At 38.6% G+C, this 20,000-nt stretch overlaps 2 protein-coding genes across 4 annotated transcripts in view; one reads left to right on the forward strand and one right to left on the reverse strand.

Moving 5' to 3' along the window:
* Positions 1 to 5,688, forward strand: part of CLGN (calmegin) — a 34,398-nt gene extending 28,710 nt beyond the window's left edge. For both annotated transcript variants that reach the window (XM_081332666.1, XM_081332667.1), the window contains exons 12-15: positions 1,554 to 1,673; positions 1,872 to 1,998; positions 2,978 to 3,069; positions 4,972 to 5,688. In XM_081332666.1, the coding sequence (XP_081188792.1) occupies positions 1,554 to 1,673; positions 1,872 to 1,998; positions 2,978 to 3,069; positions 4,972 to 5,052 (420 nt within the window). In that variant the 3' untranslated portion in view covers positions 5,053 to 5,688. The remainder of the gene's footprint in view (positions 1 to 1,553; positions 1,674 to 1,871; positions 1,999 to 2,977; positions 3,070 to 4,971) is intronic.
* Positions 235 to 14,819, reverse strand: SCOC (short coiled-coil protein). Of its 2 annotated transcripts, XM_081332668.1 has the most exons (5): positions 14,722 to 14,819; positions 13,059 to 13,123; positions 12,893 to 12,976; positions 11,852 to 11,990; positions 235 to 304 (listed from the first exon to the last, which is right to left on the reverse strand). In XM_081332668.1, exons 2-5 carry the CDS (start codon positions 13,078 to 13,080, stop codon positions 274 to 276), a joined length of 276 nt encoding a protein of 91 aa, XP_081188794.1. In that variant the 5' UTR covers positions 13,081 to 13,123; positions 14,722 to 14,819; the 3' UTR covers positions 235 to 273. The 2 variants fall into 2 exon arrangements, with proteins under 2 accessions (XP_081188794.1, XP_081188795.1); XM_081332669.1 differs by lacking the exon at positions 235 to 304 and having other exon boundaries at positions 11,222 to 11,990.
* Between the last annotated feature and the right edge of the window lie 5,181 nt (positions 14,820 to 20,000).

A 20,000-nucleotide genomic window follows, 5' to 3' on the forward strand; every position in this document is an offset into this window, starting at 1 on the left:
TCTTGCTTTTATGCTTTGTTTACTTTTACACAAGGCACTTAAAATGCCACTTGATTTTTTTTAACATAGTAAACAAATTTATTGAGATTTGGGCAACTTCTTGTCTTCATGGTCAGGTCTTCTGTCTAGTTTGATTTATACATATTATTTATTTTTATTATTAAAATTTATTATTAAAAATACATATGCTCACAATATCAATAATCATCACTTGAATATAATAATACCCATTTGAACAGTCCCGCTACATCATGCCACTTACGCAGTACAAATCTAGTGGATCAAGAGATTGAGTGTTGTATACCTTTGAAGAAAAAAAGTTGATATCCTAGTTAAATAATTTCAGGAGTTAATGACAAACATTTCTTGAATAGGTTTGTGATGCTAAAAGATTAGATTTCACTACGGTGAAAGGCTTTGTTTCCCTTGCCCTCCCATCTCATATTTATTTATGTACTCTCTTTCTTGCTAAAGATCCATGAGTGAAGAGGTGAAGAGGTAGGTCTTTGTAAGGATAGAGCTCCAAGACATTTGGGCAGTGATTGAAAATTCCCATTTTCTAAGTCCCATTAGATGGTGTTCACAAATATATAGGACCTGGAGGGAGCTTCCCCTATTCAATTTGATTGGATAGTAGATGAGTGTTGTTATTTATTTATTAAATTTGCTTGGTGCCCCTCTTGCCACAGGACAAATACAGAAGGTGGTCACTCAGATACCCAGTTCAGAATCATGTATGATTTTGAAGGTGACAACCAGCACTTTGGAATGAACTCAGAAGTCAATGGGAATCAGTGCAGTTGTCACCCAAATATAATGAAAAACAGCCACCAGTGCCTCAGCTGTCATATTTTGTATGAAATGTAGTTTCCAAATTCTTTCCAAGGGACAGCCTATGTAGAATGGGAAGTAACTATAACATCAATAATTGTGAGCATGATTTTTCAATCAAGGAATGGCTGCAAGTGGTGCACAAGATATTTCTGTGCAAAAGCCCTTTAAATACAGCTGCCACTTTTGAATCTATGTATGTATATATGTATTAATTGTAAATATGTAACTAACTTCATACCAATAACTTTGGGAGAAATTTCATAAGAGATGTTAATAATAGGCAGACCCTTCCTTTCTTAGAATATTTTGTAGCCTGATTTTAGCATGAGAAGAATGGTCAAAGAATATTAAAAAATGTAATAGAGAGGAATTCTTGTTTAAAAAATACAACATTGTATTATCGGTTCTTGGATTATAATAAAATCTGTTTGAGAACAAAACTTTATTTTTAAATATTAGTTACCTTAATCACTAACAGGAAGCAAATGACTATATTTTTTCCTCCAGGTATGTGATCCACCAATTTTAGTTATTGATTTGAGATATAACAATTAAGATAGTGGCTTCTTTCTGTTAAGACGTTTCTTTCATATTAACACTCTTGCTTATAATTGATATAGTGCATGGATTGATCAACATTTTTTTAAAAAAAATAATGTATTGAAGAAAATTCCATGAAGATTGAGCTCTAAAATAAGTGCACGCCTTTGCTTTTTTAGCCTGGTATGTTCAGCCAGTTGGTAACTGCTGCAGAAGAGCGCCCATGGCTTTGGATTATTTATATCTTAACGCTGGCACTACCTATAGGAATGGGCATATTGTTCTGCTGGCCGTCCAAGGTATCTATCTCATTTTTATTATAAAAATCAGTAATTTGCTTGATCTATTCTTGGCTCTCAAAATATGTTTAGAAATATATTGTAGTGGGAGAAAGAAAGAAGGAAAGGAAATTGGCAAGCATGGGACATTCAACTGCTTTGTAATGTTTTGAAAAAAAATTAAGTCTGAATATCAGATAATTAATCCTTCTATTTTAGAAAATGGATGAAGATATAGACTACAAAAAAACTGATTTAGCTAAGCCAATTACAAAAGGAGAACTAGAACAAGACATATCAGAGAAGGATGAAATTAAAAAACTCAGTGAAAATATTGGTGAAGGAGGTAAGAGATTTTGATAATATTTGAAACTGTGATAAACTGGCAAAATCGTAGCTTACATTAGTTGCTGAACCACTTGAAACGTACTCCAAGCTGAAAAACTATTGTTAAATATTCCATACTTATATATAGTCTATGTCACCCTTTAATACACATCCAGAATTCCTCAATAAAATCCGTAATCCCACTAGTCCATTTCCAATGTGGTTATTTGAAAGTATTCAGATGTTCTGTATATGAACTGCTCCATGCATTCCATCTGGAATAGATGTTTGGTCTGTATAATGAAACAATGTAGAGCTATTCTGCACATGGAACAAAATATGTTTTTTCTAGAAGTATAAGGGAAGGAGAAAAAAGTAAAAAAAAGTCTGAAGTGTTCCTTGGCAGGAGAAAGCATAGCAAGAAGGAAAGGGGAGGAATGGCCCTATCCATAGCCACTATAATGTCAGGAAGTCATCAGCGTCATAAAGGGAGGGGAAAGGATGGACATGCATTCAGTTTGCTCTATTCATCCTATAAATACCCATTTCAGGTTCTCTCCAAGTGATATTATGACCCAAATGCAAAATGACAAAAAAGTTGATTGAGATAAAATTAGTTATGGAATTTAACTAATATGAATGTGAGATTGAATAATTATGTAATCTGTTAATTGACAGACTTTATTACTGTATACGTTAAAGATTCGTCCTTTGTGTGTGTGTGTACGTTTGACTCAGCATTGACAGTTGAAACTGCCTGTACAAATCCTTGCAGTTTTCTTGGCAAGATTTTGGAAGTAGTTTGACATTGCCTCCTTTCTAGGGCTTGTAAAGAGTGACTGGCCTAAGGGAATTCAGATGGTTTTGTGTCTAAGGTGGAACTAGAACTCATGGTTTCATTGTAGTTATTTGTTTATCAGACAATCTATGTGTCCTTGCTATATTTTTCATCCTTAACTGTACTAAATTTAATAATTACTGTCTCTTGGAATATGAAGGTGGTGAAGATGATGATTATGAAGAAGAAAATGATACTGCTGAAAGAAGTCAAGAGGAAGAGGATAATAAATCTCACTCAGAAGAGGATGAGGTGAGGCTTACTAGAATTACAGAAGTGTAAAATGTTTTAGTTCCACCAATTCTCTTTAAGGTATAAATAGAATAAAGTGGAAAGCAGAAATATGTTAGATCTAGAAAAGCACCCCTGACTTTCATATTTCATTATAGTTGTCCACACAAAATTTAGGTCTGTATGCAATTTGTTCCAAAGTAGTTAAGTGCAGTCAGGTCTTCAATGCGTTGAGTAAATTTATTTATTTATTTTATTACATTTATATACCGCCCTTTCCCGAAGGACTCAGGGCGGTTTACAGGGTGATTAAAAAACCAAAATACAAAAGTTAAAAACAAATTTTAAAAAAATTATATTTGTCCCTGCATAAATAAAACCCCAGTTAAAATAAGATTACTCCTCAGCCTGGGCCAGAGAGCTCGAAGAGCCAGGTCTTCAGGCCCCGGCGGAATGAACGGAGGTCGGGGGCAGTCCTCAGCTCCACTGGCAGCTGGTTCCAAAGGGCAGGCGCCCCCACTGAGAAGGCCCTATCCCTGGGTGTTACCCGCCAGCAATCTCTTACCGGTGGCACCCTGAGAAGACCCTCCCTGTGGGAGCGCACTGGACGAAGGGAACTTGATGCCGGCAGCAGGTGTTCCCTCAGATATCCCGGACCCAAGCCATTTAGGGCTTTATAGGTCATCACCAGCACCTTGAATCTCACCCGGAGGGCAACCGGAGCCATACATTTATTTTTCATGTATTGTAATATCAGTTTTTCACCCATAGTAAGGAGAATCCATTTATGTTGTTAGAATCCAAGTGCTAGATATATAGTTGTCAAAATCCAGTTATCAAATTCCAAGTACCAGATATATAGTTCAAGAGAATATTATTCTCTAAACAGTTTAGCTTTTGACACAGTCATGTTTTATAGTCCACTACATTCTCCCCAAACTTGTTAAATATAGGACATTGTAAAAAATATATACAGTAAAGAAGCATTATCTTATTATCTTAAGCTGTCTTAGACAATTTTTTTTTGTTCAAATGTAATAGAGTTCAATAAATTCTAAATATTTTTCTTGTAAAGTAAGTCATAATTAGACAGTTAGCACCATTGCTGTAGAAATTAAGATACTGTCCCATTATTTATGCTATATATAATTGCATAACTGAATTCTTTATTCCATTCATTTCTCAGCATCTGCATATCAATTTGATTAATTGATGACAGCTAGCTTGATATGCTAAAAGATTTAACCAGGTCTTCTAGTATCTCAGGTGAAAAGGCTAACAATGTCGTTAACAAATGTAACTGTAAATATGTAAATATTGCCATTGGGTTACATTTGATATATTTTGTAATACAGCACATGTTAAAAATTCATTATTATCTAGCAATTGGTCCATATGCTTACTTCCATCCAATTTTTCCATACCACCATCTTTTCCCAATTTTTTAAAATTGGGTTTTCCAGAAAGTCAATTTAGCATGGGAAAAAGGATAAAATCTTTTTTTATTTGACATTCCATTCCATAACTTTCTAACTGACGTAATTGTTTCCTGGAATACTAGAGTTCTAGTGAATTTAGACTATATTAGGATCTAAATACACTAAAAAGCAGATACGTTCAGTCAATATGGAAAAAAAATCACCTTTTCATATTGACAAATATGTTGGATTCAATAAGTATCCTATATTTTGATTCTCCCCATCTTTCTATAAGTAATACAAGTTATGCTTAAAAGAATCATAAGCAAGCCATATTTATAAATGCAAAGTAATTATTGATTTTCTTAATGCTCTAAGAAATAAAAACATTATTAAAAAGAAATATTTTCAAAAGTAAACTTAATACTTGGTTGCAACCAAGATGGATAATAATGAACCATAACTTATTTTGACAACTCTCGTTTATATTTTCCTTCCCCACCAGATGAGAGAAGCAGATGAAAGCACTGGGTCTGTTGATGGACCTACAAAATCAGTACGTAAACGAAGAGTTCGAAAAGACTAACACACTTCCATCTAGTATTATTTATGTTTCTAGTTACAGAATCCAGTCATACTGTTTTAACACTGGCACAGGCATGGAGGTTATTAACTCTTAAACAAAGACTGAACTCAGTTTGGATTTTAAGTCCTACTTTATCTTGTCAGGTTTTTCATTTTCATTTTGAAGAAACATTCCTACTTGTTACAGTTATCTGGTTCTTTACTTGATAGGTGATTTTTTAAAAATGGCGATAGGCCTGAATCATTATAAATATTCTTTTAAACTATTTAATTTAATATTTATTTAAATAATAAATATTGTTTGGAAAGAAGTTTGGCTTCAAATTATCCTTTAAACTTTTACTTTAATGTTTTTTTCCCTACCTCTACAGGGGATATATTGTTTTTAAGCTTTAGAGTTAAAAACTTCAAAGATAAAAATCATTTTGATATTTTGACCTGAATGCAATAACTGTGTTTGGCTATTGATTACAATTTTGAAAAATGTAATATTTACTTACATTTTGTTGTAATGTGTGTTTGATGTTTGTTATAGTTGCTGCTTTTTTTTAAAAAAAGCACTTGGTTATTAATTTTAAACGTTTTACATTTAAATGGAAAAACATTAACTGTATTTATGTAACTTGTGTACATGAAATTTTTCATGCTTTTATAGTTTTATGTTTCAAGCCAGATTGACATAATCCATGTACAATTTAGTTCCTAAATTATATTTATTCCTAAATAAAAATCTTTAATATAACCTGTTATTTAACTTGAAGCTTATTATTGCGTATATTATTGGAATCACATTTTTTAAAATAAACTATTTTTAATAATACTAACCCTTAATTTTTTGCTATATATTCAGAACTGTCAACATTTAATGTGTAACACAGTGCAAAATGAAAAATCACTAGAATAGCATTAGAGTTTCCAGAAATGGATTGCACATTTTCTGCAGGAGTTTCACTTCTGGGTTATCTTGAGCAAATGAATACAATAAGGATCTCTTATCTTTGGGTGCCCACTAACACATTTTTATTTTAAAAAGCTATTTTGTCTGAAGGTTCTTTATTGCAGAACAGGCTTATTTTATATCTGTACACTTAAGTGAAGATGCGAGCCATGGTCATGTGATCACAATTTCCAACATTCCTTGCTATCAAAGTCAACAGGGAAAGTGAAGGAAGTCGGAAGTCATGTTCACATGAGGTCCTTGATCAATGACCCACATGGTCCTTATTGCCTTTGCTAGTTGTTGTCACATGATGTCACATTTTAAGAAAGCATCACTTTGCAACAGAAATACCAGTCCCAATTGTCACCATAACTTGAGGACTACCTGTAAAAATATTGCAGACTGAAATGAGAATTCATTTTTCAAAATTTCCTTCAAATTAGCATGAATCATTTTTCAGAATGGTTGAATTTTATAACATTGCCATCAAATATGAAAAAAGTTATCCTATCTGCTTATTACCTTTCCAGCAATTATTTAAAAATAAATTAAACATTTTAGCAATCAAAATATAGTATACCAACAATAAAACACACTATTTTTTCTGAATGTAATGTTTGGAATAAATGTAATATTCTTCCACTGAAATTTCCATTGTTCCTTCTCTATCACTGCATTCCAATTCTGCATATACTGTATTTAATCATACTGCCTTTAAATTGTTTGGATTCTAAATCATATTTCACCAGCAGTCTGGTTTTGGGTGTGAATATATACATTATGTGTTGCTTCAAGGTCCAAATATTTGAAGTGAATACAGTATGATACAAGAGGTATAGATTTGAAAACTAATAAGGAGGTAGTCTTCCACTTACAATTGGGCCCAAAATCATGGCTGTTGAGCAAAGCACTTAAGTGAGATGCCACATGACAGTTTTGTTCAACAACCACAATCCCAGCTCTCAGTTGTGGTCCTTAAGCCAAATGCTACTACACCCAGATACCCAAGCTGTCCCCCCACCCTCTGGTGGAAATTCCCCCAGTACACTAAAGAATGGACCTCAAATCTGGTAAAAATGCTAGCAAACACCATTCTGGAAGGCTCAGAATACTGGTGTTTGCTAAGTGTTTTTCCCTTGGGAGAAGTGGAGATGGTGTTTGCTTAAATACCAGTAATAAATGTTGACATTCATTTTGAAAGGCTCGGAATGCTGGTGTTTGCTAGTATTTTTGCCAAATTTGAGGCCTGTTCCTCGATCCTGTTAAATTTCCTCCTCTTGCATAGGGAGGGAAAATCAGCATGGTGGGAGAACTGACCTCAAAGCCAACTTCCCTCCCTTTGTAATCTTTCCTGCTGGCTTTCCCATTGATTGGGAAAGCCAGGAGAGAAAATTAGAAATGGCAATCACATGATCACAGGGCGCTTGGCAACAGGTCATAAATGTGAACAGGTTGCTAAGTGACCAAAATGCAGTCATATGACTTGGGAAAATCAGCACATTTTATGACAGCCAGAAGTGCTTTATAGGCCATAAAGCATCAGTTCCAAGGCTGTCATGACTGCAAATGTTCAATAGACGACCAGTTATAAGCCAAGGAATACCTGTATTGAAGATCTAAGGCAATTGTGGTTAATGGGGAAAACTGAATTACTTATTGCAGCATAAAGCTTGAGCAAATAGATTAATGTATATTCTGAGATAAAATATTTATTAAAGAGGAAAATGGTTGGAAATTTTTTTAATACATTCAAATTCAAATGCTAAAAGAAAGTATTTGGCCTGTTGCTAGACATAAATGTTAAAAAAAAGTTATTTTCTCTGCTTTTGATAAACTGTTACAGGGAACCAACAGTTGTGTGAAGAAAATCAAAAGTAAATTGAACACAGTGGAGATAGGTCTCCTATGAAGTCTGGGGGGGGTGTTAAATGTGAATGGATGTTGAATGAATGTGTATGAGTATGATTGAGAGAAAAAGAGGCTAAGAAAGTTGTAGTTGGAGTGAGATTCTGAAAGAGAGAGTAAAAAGTTTAAAAGAACAAAAGAAAGTAAATGAAGTGCATGATGCATGGATGTGGTAGAACCATTGATAGAAAGACACAAAGAGGTATTAATGGTGTTGATATAGACTAGATTTAGTTCTACTCCTTTTCCATTCTTCAAGTTTGTTCCATAATTTTGGCTTATTTCTTAATCTGTGTTTGCAGTTTGCATAACACTGCTTAGGTGACAAAGAATCACCATTATGCAGAACAATGGAAACCTCATCATCTGTAATAAAGCATTACTAACTGAATGCTTATAGATCAAGAGTATGGCCTTTATCTGAGTAAGGGCTATTCTTTGGGAATCTTTCATAACTGCTGTATAGCATTTTTGACAAGATGCTGAAAACAGTTTAGCTCTACCATTTTTCATGGAAATTATTGTAATATTTATTAAGGTTTATTTTCCAAATAACATTTTAAAAGATGCAGAACAGACCAAAATACACTCAAAAAATCTTTATTTGGTATATATTCTGAGATTTGTAGAACATAAGCCCCAGTGGTGGATTTGTTTACTAAAACAATCATAAATAGTACATTTAAACTCAGTATCACATGAACAATCTTCTTTAGATAGCACTTTCTCACTCTGCTGTTTGAATTAGTCTTAAACTGGATAGAAATAATTCCTACGAGCAAATGGATGCTTGTCTTTTAAGTTCAGGTCTCTTGATCATGTGACCTCAAGACTAGATGATTCTTGGCTTGTTCTACATTAACACAACTATTCACAAACAGTTCTTCTCTTCACATTCTTACTTTTCTCAAATGTATGAAGTGATATAAAGAATTTGGAGGAATACCCATGCATTTCACCAAGGTAAAATGGCACTTAATCACCAATCAATTCTGTCCCTATACAATCCAAATGTTTCCTTTTGAATCTGAAATGTTGCACTTGTACCGTATTTTCCGGTGTATAAGACGACCCGGCGTATAAAACGACCCCCTACTTTTAATATTTTTTTCAAGGTTTTTTGTCTTATACGCCGGAAAATACTTACATGCCCTGCCCTCCCTGTCCGTCGCAGAGGAGGCGAAGGCCCGACTGGCCCCGCCGGCCCTCCCACTGCTCCCGCGCTTCTGCTGGCCCCCGAGACGCAGCGTTTCCCGGGCAGCAGGCAGCGCCGGAGGGCAGCCGCCACCCGCCACAGCCGGCACCCCTCCTGCTTTCCCCCCCAGGCCTTGAACTTCTCCCATTCGGTGCAGGGCGGGGCAGCTCCGCCCCACAGCCTCTTTTTCATGTGCCGCTTCCCTCTCACCGTCGGCCGAGGCACGCTCGGCCTGGGCTCCTGGTCCCTCTTCCCGACCGGCTTCCTGCCCTGCCCCTCATGGAGCTGGACTGGGCGTGCAGCCTCTCGGTGTGGCTGCTTTTCCTGGGCAGCCTGGCGGTGCGGCTCCTGCGCTCGGACCTGTTGCTGAGCCGGCGGCTGCTGCTGCGCATGGGGCTGCTGCCCCTCAGCGCCGCGCTCACGGCGGCTGCCTGCTGGCTCGTCTCGGCCAGCACCGCCCGGCGGAAGCGCAGCATCGGACGGGAGCAGGACTGCCCTGCCGGCTCCCGTCCGACGCGAGGGAAGAGCGAGCCGGCAGGGAAGTCCTGCAAACGCACGCAGGACTTCCCTGCCGGCTCCACGCTCTTCGCTCTTGAGGCAGCTGCTGCCTCAAGAGGGAAGAGCGAGCCGGCTCTTCCCTCTTGAGGCAGCAGCTGCCTCAAGAGCGAAGGGCGTCGGACGGGAGTCGGCAGGGCAGTCCTGCACACGCGCGCACTCCCCGGCTGCTAAGGAGCAGCCGGGGAGTGCACACGTGCGCAGGACTGCCCTGCCGGCTCCCGTCCGACGCGAGGGAAGAGTGAGCCGGCAGGGAAGTCCTGCAAACACACGCGCACGCAGGACTTCCCTGCCGGCTCCACGCTCTTCGCTCTTGAGGCAGCTGCTGCCTCAAGAGCGAAGGGCGTCGGACGGGAGTCGGCAGGGCAGTCCTGCACACGCGCGCACTCCCCAGCTGCTAAGGAGCAGCTGGGGTGTGCGCGCGTGCGCAGAACTGCCCTGCCGGCTCCCGCCAGACGCCACCCACTGATTTTCCGGCGTATAAGGCGACTGGGCGTATAAGACGACCCCCCAACTTTTGAGAAGATTTTCAGGGGTTCAAAAGTCGTCTTATACGCCGGAAAATACGGTATCATATCCATAGAGGAAGAGGGGATAGGAAAACTGCTAGTTAAGCAGTTTGTTTGACAACTAGATTAATGGAAATGGAGAAAGTGAAATTAGTTTCAAAAACATATTCCTCATAGAATAGTGAAAAAAATTCTAGAATATTTTTCTAGTGGGATTCATCAGGAGAAAAAAGCATTAAACGCATACATAGTTCACTAAAAGACACTCTTTCAAGCCTCCTACTAAATGAGTACCAATTATGAGACTGTTTTGAATCATTTATGTCCTCCCCAAAACAGAAATACCCACCTACCTACAAAACAGTAGACTATTGCTTAGGATAGAAATTAAATCATCCCCAAACTACTATTAAGAAAAATGGCAAAAAACACCCCAAACAACGTTAGAACCCAATCAAATCAGAAGCCACATCCTGTTCTAAAAACCTAATTATTGCTTCTTCCAAGTCCATTAGGACTGCAATTTTCATTCTAGCAATATCAACCAAGTTTAAGTGACACCAGACAATAACATGATTCCCTACAGCTCACCTTTAGTGAAAATTAGACAATTTCTTAACAGCCTTATTGTATATATTCACAGAAATGTCATTGTGCGTATACCTGCATTTAAGTAAATTACTTATCAGGAAAAGTAGTATATTATAAAAAGCCTTAACTACATTTAACTGCTTGAAGTGTATCAGAGACAGACATTTGATACATCTCTGTAGCAGATAGTATTTTCGTAGAGAGATGTGTATCATGCTTGAAAAACCCTAATTTCATTGTATTACTGTAAGGCAAAACATCTGCAGGGCTAAAATGTGGTTATACGTTAGTAGGAATTATGCAGTAAATGTATATCTATAACTAGTGAAAATTCATAAATATATTGTTTACAAGAATATTTTTCCTAAGCTTGCATAATTGATAATATTACTATGCAACTAAGTGTTCTGTAAATAGGACACACTTAAATCAACTGCAGCATTATACCGGCCCAATAAGCAAAAGGAACTTTAAGACATTTTTAAAATTATAATTTATTAGTTCCAGAGATTGGTATAACAAGCTTTATAGTGCTCTTTTTCCTCTTTACAATTTTGCAAGCAATACATTATGTTACATCCTCGTTTAAAAGAATTACCTTCCACCACTCAACAAGCTAAACTATTTCTTCATCTGGAAGAATTAGCATAGATTTTTCGGGAGGAGAAGGCATAAGAGATGGACATGTACAACTTTTTTGAAAACTAAGAGAAGTCATGCAAATAATTCATTCCAAAGAAGTATTTTCATACCACTCTGCACAACACTGTGTTAAGTTGCTAGCAAATACAGTAGTAATACTATAAAAACCATGATAAATACAGTACTCGGCCATGTATGACATTAACCATAAAAGCAGAACTGATTTTCAAAAGCACTTGTATTCAGACTGTGCTAGTAATAAATATATTTTCTCTATGCTATGTTGCTGAAAACTGACGTTAAAGACTTGTCCAATTCATTAAAAAAAGTAAAATGTCTAGAATTAACATTAATTTTTCATACAATGATGATACGAACTACAGTATTATGTAGCCTTGTGTAATTTAAAATTAAACAAAAGCAGCAGCAATACAATAGTATTGTTTGGTTACCAGCGCCTTACTTTCTTTTGCTTTTTGTGTCAGTAGTCTGAAAAACACTAGAGGCAGACATGAGGTTTTCTATATATTGTCCAAGAACCTGATTTTCTGATTTCAATTTCAAATTTTCTTCTTTAACGGCATCTACTCTTGCAGACAGATCTGTAAAGACATGTAAAGGTCTTTAGTAGCCAACTGTTAGGCAGAACATTTTAAAAAAAAATGCATTTTTTTTGAAAGTCATTAAAAATACAAAGGCAATTGTATAATGAAATCCATACAATGACCCCAATAAATGTATGTGCATAGTTACAAAAAAGCCCCAAACCAATCTGTTATCAGGTAGGGCATACCAAAGTCAGGATGACAAAACCAAAAATGTCCTATGACCTCTGTCACTTCCTAAAGATTTCTCACCAGGGCAGGTTTGTCTAGAACATGGGTAGGCAACCTCGGCTCTTTTATGACTCATGGACTTCAACTCCCAGAATTCCTGAGTCAGCATAGCTGACTCAGGAATTCTGAGAGTTGAAGTCCATGAGTCATAAAAGAGCCGAGATTGCCTACCCCTGGTCTAGAAAAAGGTGAGCTTTATAATATCCTGGTTCACAACTAATTATTAAATGTTGGAAAGAAATCTTGAAATGAACCCATAAATGGAGCAGAAGTTATTGCAATTATTTCATAGAATCATAAAGCTGAAGGTCTTCTAGTCCAACCTCCTTGCTCAGTGCTAGAATCCTCAAACCATCCAGGACAACAATATCTTAACTCCTTAATCTGTCGGCCTTCATAGTAATCTAAGTTACTTACTCAGAGTCAAAAGGAACTGACAGACACATTTAAATATACCTCATTGCTCTAGTTTCCGTAAAAAGCACTGCTTTTAAACTGCAGTCATGGGTATAAGACTATTAATTTTAATATTATATTATTAGCCTAGCCCACAGAATTAAAGGAAATATTCAAATATATTTACACAATCAGTTTACTTTTTCTATTAATAACATTCTATCTTTAAAATAATTTGGCATTAAGTTATGCATATAAATTAAGAAACTAACCTTCAAGTGTATGTTGCAGTTCCAAAACCTGATTGATAAGTCGTGTTTTTTCTTCTAATTCTACTTGATTTTCAGTCTCAACAGCTGATAAAAAATGCATAATCTTTAGAACAGTTAAATATTACAACACACATAAAAGCAAAAATAGTAATAAAATGCATTCTACCATCCATATCCGCATTCATCATTGTTAAACAGATCCTTTCAGTCCTCAGCTTCTTCTGATATGTTCTGTTTGAAGGACAGAAAACAGTATCAATAATATGCACATACATAGAATCACTATTTTCTGGTTTAATATTTTAGATGGACAACACTTGTTACCCAAACTTCAAAATGCAAGACTCAGCAGCCATTAAGAATGTCAAAAAAAGATAAATGATGCAGTAGCTATAAATGCTGGGTTAAGGGACAAATAGGTATACTTTTTATTCTAGAAAAGTGATAGAATTTTGCACATATTAAAACTACCCACTTCCCAACTTTTTATAACATTTTTAGAATGTACACATTCTTAAAACTTTAAACAATTCTTCAAGCAAATATTACTGCAGCCCAAAGGAGCACATCCTAAAATGAAAATGATTATCTGGGGTTCAACTCATTTTAAATATATTTTAGGGCAATTTCAGTTAATACTCTGTACAGGATATATATTTCTTAACATTAAAAAAAACCAAGATCATGGCATCCGGCCCTCTCAATTCCTGGCAAATAGATGGGGAAGAAATGGAGGTAGTGACAGATTTTATTTTCCTGGGCTCCAAGATCACTGCAGATGGGGACCATAGCCAAGAAATTAAAAGACGCTTGCTCTTCGGGAGGAAAGCCATGGTAAATCTAGACAGCACACTAAAAAGCAGAGACATCACCCTGTCAACAAAAGTGCGTATAGTCAAGGCTATGGTCTTCCCAGTTGCAATGTATGGCAGTGAAAGTTGGACCATAAAAAAAGGCTGAGCGCCAAAGAATTGAAGCCTTTGAACTGTGCCGCTGGAGAAGACTCCTGCGAGTCCCTTGGACTGCAAGGCGATCAAACCGGTCAGTCCTAGAGGAGATCAAACCTGACTGCTCTTTAGAAGGCCAGTTCCTGAAGTTGAAACTCAAATACTTTGGCCACCTAATGAGAAGGAAGGACTCACTGGAGAAGAGCCTAATGCTGGGAAAGATTGAGGGCAATAGAAGAAGGAGACGACAGAGAATGAGGTGGCTGGATGGAGTCACTGAAGCAGTAGGCGTGAGCTTAAATGGACTCCAGAAGATGGTAGAGGACAGGAAGGCCTGGAGGAACCTTGTCCATAGGGTCGCGATGGGTCGGACACGACTTCGCAGCTAACAACACAGGATATACATACTTGTAATACAGTAAGTATATTCACATTGTACTGCACGCAAATTGTTGTGTCAGTGTACTAATACATTTGTATTTTTCAAATTTGTCATGGTTGAATGCTATTGTGTTCTAAAGATTGGATTGGATCCCGTTACCAGAGAGGAAGGGAGGGAGGTGGAGAGAGATGCTTTTTCCGACACATCTGAAGACAGATCCTACCAGTTTAAGCGGGATTCTTCGCATTTCTACTGCAAAGCCCTATTCGGAGGAAAATACGCCCTCTTTTTCGAAAGCAAATACGGTTTTGCATCCTGGCACGAAGCAACCTTTGCCTACATTCCATCAACCCATCATCCATACCCTCCGGCTAATTCCCCTCCCATCGCCACGCCGCGTCTCTGCTTCTGCAAGACTCCCCAGGGCAAGAAGCGCGCGCTCGACCCTTCTTTCTTCCGATTTCGTCACCTGCCAAAGAGGCGCTCGCCTACTTACCCACCTGCCACAGGATACCCCGGCACTCCGACCCCAGCCGAGTTCAAAAGCAGCCACTACGCCTGCGCAATCTTTTCCTCGGCCAACCAGTAGCGCACGCGCCTTCTCCCATGAAAACAACGAGGCGGGAGCGAACACGTAGAAAAGGCGGGCTTATGAGAAAGGAGATTTTCGCCGTCACCAATCACGGCAAAAAAAAAAAGGCAACGGCTTTTCTCGATACAACCAATAAGCGGCGAGAGACATCATCAGACACTTCCTAGTCCAGGGGTAGGCAACCTCGGCTCTTTTATGACTCATGGACTTCAACTCCCAGAATTCCTGAGTCAGCATAGCTGACTCAGGAATTCTGGGAGTTGAAGTCCATGAGTCATAAAAGAGCCGAGGTTGCCTACCCCTGTCCTAGTCATTCCACTTGTCGGCTTGCTGCTGCGGATGAGAGCGGTTCCGCGAACGGAATTGAAAGGGAGGCGAGAGTGCCTGTTCAGATCCAGACCCCACTTTTTTTTCCAGGGGTGCGGTCCTAATTATTTCTCTTAAACAGCCGCGCCAGCAAATAGGTTTCAGTCCGAGGTTTTTTTGGAGAGGGGGAAATGGTCAAAGTCACGGATTTAAAGGTGCAGAATCGTGCTTTTGCAATAGGTAGATATATAGGCGAAAGAAGGCAAACCTCCGAGAACATACTTTTGTTTTAATTCTCCTTCCTAATTAGGCAGCACATTTGTAGTAAGAGATCCCGAACTGTTGAGTCACTCCGAACTGGCCTAAGCCCCCCCCCGCCCCCAGCCTGTTTTTTTGTTGGAAATGGAAGTATTTTGAATTTCTGACCCTGCTTTAAAAATTGTGTGGCAAAATGTAAATAATGGTTAGTTCAGAAATGTCAATTGGGAGGTGGAAGAGAAGTTTGTACCTAAAACTTTGCAAGGACACTTGAAATGTAACCGAGTTTGCTGAAGAAAATTGTTATTTATTTAATATATGGCATATCATACGTGGACTAGCACAGGGGTAGGCAACCTCGGCTCTTTTATGACTCATGGACTTCAACTCCCAGAATTCCTGAGTCAGCTGTGCTGACTCAGGAATTCTGGGAGTTGAAGTCCATGAGTCATAAAAGAGCCGAGGTTGCCTATCCCTGGACTAGCAATAAATATTAACATTTTGCCTAGATTAGTAAAACAAAATATAAATGTTAAAATGTTGTATGAAATACCAATGTCTAGGCCACCTAACCATTGAAGCACAGCGGCTTATACGTATATATAAAAATCAGTGGACCCATATATTCCCTCAGTTTAGAGCTGGTCTGATGTGATCTACAGTTTGATGTGGGACCCTCAGTCAGACTGAGGGGAAGATACTAAGTCCCATTTATACCGAGTCCTGGCAGCTGCCATGTGAGGTGCAAATCCTATTCAGGATTGTCCATGGCTGATGTGGTAGTTCAAAGCCTGGCCCTGTTTTTCTGGGGTCATTTATATATCTGCCTATGTGTAGGTGTTCAGCGACCCATTTGGCTTTTCATTGGGAATCTATGTTAAAGTTGTGTACTGTACAAGTGCCAACGGGGGGCTTCCTGGATTTGAGTCTTCCTGCTGATAAATGAGGAAAATCTGTGCACTGGTAGGGGTGAGTTGTTCATAAATTTTCTATATTCTCTCATTAGTGCATCTTGCCTTTGTAAAGCTGGCAGTGCTGTATAGCTAAGAACAGGAAGCCAGCAGGTTGGAGTAGTTTCAATACATCCATTTATATTCCTCATGGTGTTGTTGAGTCTGGCATCTAATTTACTAATATGGCAGCTGTTAAGCTATACAGGGCACAATATTCTGCTGCAGAGTAGACCAACCTAGTGCTGATGTCCTGAGGGTGGTAGCTGAAGCTCCTGATTTAGTTCCACATAATTTCTGGAGTATGCTGTTCCTAGTATTGATTTTTGCCGCCATATTCTCTAGATGCATCTTATAGAAGAAAGTTCACCCCAATGTTATTCCAAGGTACTTTGGATGGGGATTATAGGGGAGTACATTGTTGTTTAAGTAGATCTGGTTTATTGTTCATATTTATATTTTATGAGGGGAACAGCACTTTCTCATATGAGCCTCCTTTTGAATTGATATAGCTTGAGGTGTTTTGTCACCTCTCACAATATTAACTCACAACTAAACATAATTGGATTAGTATAAGTTGACTTAGCATGTACATATCTTACTTTTTTATTAAATTTATATGCTGACCATCTTACTAGCAAGCAACATATTACCTTTTCACTTTGCAGTACTATACATATAGATAGTCGAGTTACAACAGGTCATTTAGTGACCCTTCAAAGTTTCAAAGCACTGAAAAAGTGGCTTATGACCTTTTTTCACACTTGCGACCATTGCAGTATCCTTACGGTCACATGATCAAAATTCGGATTCTTGGCAAACTGACTCATATTTATGATGGTTACAGTCTCCTGAGCTCATGTGATCACCTTTTGCAACCTTTGACAATCAAAGTCAATGGAGAAACCACATTTACTTAACAATCATGTTACTAATTTAACAACTGCAGTGATTCACTTAACTTTGCAAGAAAGGTCATAAAATGGGGCAAAACTCAACAAACGTCTCAGCAATCAAAATTTTGGGATCAATTGTGGTCATAAGTCGAGGAGTACCTCTACTATAATTCGGCTAGGATGGCTATTATTCTATTTTACAGATCAAGATTGAGATTGAGAGAATGTTGCCCTTCCCAGAACCATTTGTCCTGCAATCTTTTTATATTTTTCAGAAGAAACCCCCAATGTTCACTAGCAATTGTGACCACAGTTGGAATAGCAACTCAAGTCATTAAATAAACCAGTCACTAAGTGAAACTGCAAGTCTGCTTATGATCTTATTTCAGCTTTCCTTTGTTTACAGACCTGCAAAATTACACCTAATGCACAGGAGCTATAGTATCAGTTACAGCCCTTGTCCCAGGCAACAGCCCAATATGGAAATTTGCTTTCTAGCATTCACTATTTGGAATGGGATATTCTTGGTTTAGTTCTCCTGGTTAAGGCGTATCTAGCTTGGAAAACATAATTTCTAAAAAAAGAAAGAAACCTGGTTGTGAATAGTTTCTGAATCTAAAAGACTCTGTCAATACCTGTAATTACAGGTAGTCCTTGACATCATAATTAGGACCAGAATTTCCATTGGTCAGTGATGGGGTTGTAAAGTGCAATGTCACATTACTGGATAACTTAGCAAAGGCAATCTCTGCATTTCCTGTTCCTGTCATTAATCAAATCCACAAATCATTAGCTGGGGACTCACCCCAGTCCAAGCCATTCCAGGTTTGGTCCCTCCTAGCCCTGAGTCTCAGAAAGGTGAGGGACTTAATGTTCAACTCCTCCCACCCACTTGTCTCCCCCATCTCTATTTCTTTGAGCATGCTGCATCCTGCCTTGCAGGGTGGCAAGAAACCCCAGAACTGCTGGGCTCTGATGACTGGGCATTAGATTTGTCATTAGTTGTACTAATAGCATTTAATAAATCTTTATCTCACCATAGAGAATATTCTTATAAAACAGAAATATATTCAAATTAAAACATAACTATATAAAATATAATTAAAAACTCTACCACAGTTAAATTAAACTAACAGTTGGTGGTAACAATAAAATGGTATTCAGCTCTGTAGAGAGAGATTATAAAAAGAGCTACAGCTCAAGTGCATTATAAAATTACATTTAAAAAGTGTAGCAAACTAATGAGTTCCTAATGGGGTTGAACCAATGGAACCTGTAGAATCCCACTTGTAAGAGAATTTCTCTAGTGTGCGAGAAGACCCGTCTTTGTGCTTACGGCTACACCAAGGGTTAAAAGTGTAGGCAGAGTGGTTTCCCTAAGGACAATCCTTCAAGTTCTCAAATTGTTCAGGGTTTTTGAAATTAGAATCAAGAAGTACAGTACTTACACATAGATGGGATAATTCCCATGGCAATGCGTAACTAATAATATAAACATTGCATGTTCTGCCATTAATTCAAACATGGTGTATATTTGTTTTAGTTCTCCATTCCTTTTGTCTGATACCTATATTGTCAGCCTAGTGAAGTAGTCCAGAGAAGCAGTACACCCAGAAGCTCTAGCTCTAACTTTATTGGGAGGTTACATTAACAGAATCTTGCCTTTACAGTTCAAAAAACTAGGCTGTGCCCCTTCTGAGATATTTGCCATATTTCCATTCCTTCTGCAGGCTTGGCCTTTCTTACCTGACCATTATCTAGTCTGTGGCACTTCCACTGTCTCCCAAAATCATTCCCACAAACGATTACATCCACCCTATGCATTCGAAATTATTTCAAAATCCAGACCATTTCATGTTTACACGACAGGGATCCACTTTTTTTTTTTTAAAAAAAAGAATATAAAAAATCCTTTTTTGCTTTAAGTAGCCCCAGAGAAAATATGTAGCACTGGATATAAAACATACTCACAGAAGGAAAGTAATTGGCATTCACAATCATGGCGTGGCTGGGAATGGAAAAACAGGAGGGGAATCCACACATTGGGAGCTGAGGTCACTGAGGTCAGGATAGAATACCAGCCATTATTAGAGCCAAAGTGGATCTGAAGAAGCTGAAATCCAAGAAAGGATTTCTTAATCCACCCTCATTTCTAGCAGGTTTAAACCTGGGCGACCAGCAGTTGAAGTCAGCAGTGCGGAAAAGTCCTGAGATGAGTGGATGCCGACTTAGATATTCTGCCCGTAAGTGAATATAGTTGAGGGGGGCGGGGGGGAGGGGCGGAAGCGCTTGCGTTCACTACAGTGACCTTTATGCTAGTCAGAGAGTGTCTGTATGTTTACAGTATGGAACAATAAGGGGACAACAATGACATTAATTGGTCTAGTCCAGGGGTAGGCAACCTCGGCTCTTTTATGACTCATGGACTTCAACTCCCAGAATTCCTGAGTCAGCTGATTGGCAGCGGGGGTGGGGTGGGGTTGGGTTGGTTTTTATTCCCCCCCCCCCCCGTCTGCTGGGTGGTTGCAGCAGGTTTTGGTCACTTCACATGACCCTGGAACACTGTGACCATCATAAATATGAATAATTGCCAAGCATCTGAATGTAAATCACAAGACCCTGGAGATGCTGCAACATTCCAGCTGATCGGTGCTTTTTCTGGGCTCAGCAGAAGTGCCAGGATCAGCGCTGAGCTCCAGCTGGAGCCTGGCGCTGATCCTGGCGCTTCCGCTGAGTCCTGACAGCCCCGAAGAAGCACTGATCCTGGTGCTTCCGCT

Source organism: Vipera berus, assembly GCF_964194415.1.
Source record: "Vipera berus genome assembly, chromosome: 7".
NCBI classification, from domain to species: domain Eukaryota; kingdom Metazoa; phylum Chordata; class Lepidosauria; order Squamata; family Viperidae; genus Vipera; species Vipera berus.

Coding starts and splice junctions, on each gene's coding strand:
- SCOC (XM_081332668.1), bottom strand. CDS start 13,080: ATGATGAATGCGGATATGGATG. Junction 11,991..12,892: donor ACTGCAACATACACTTGAAG/GTTAGTTTCTTA, acceptor ATGTCTTTACAG/ATCTGTCTGCAAGAGTAGAT. Junction 305..11,851: donor GACACAAAAAGCAAAAGAAA/GTAAGGCGCTGG, acceptor TTTTCTTCAAAG/GTATACAACACTCAATCTCT.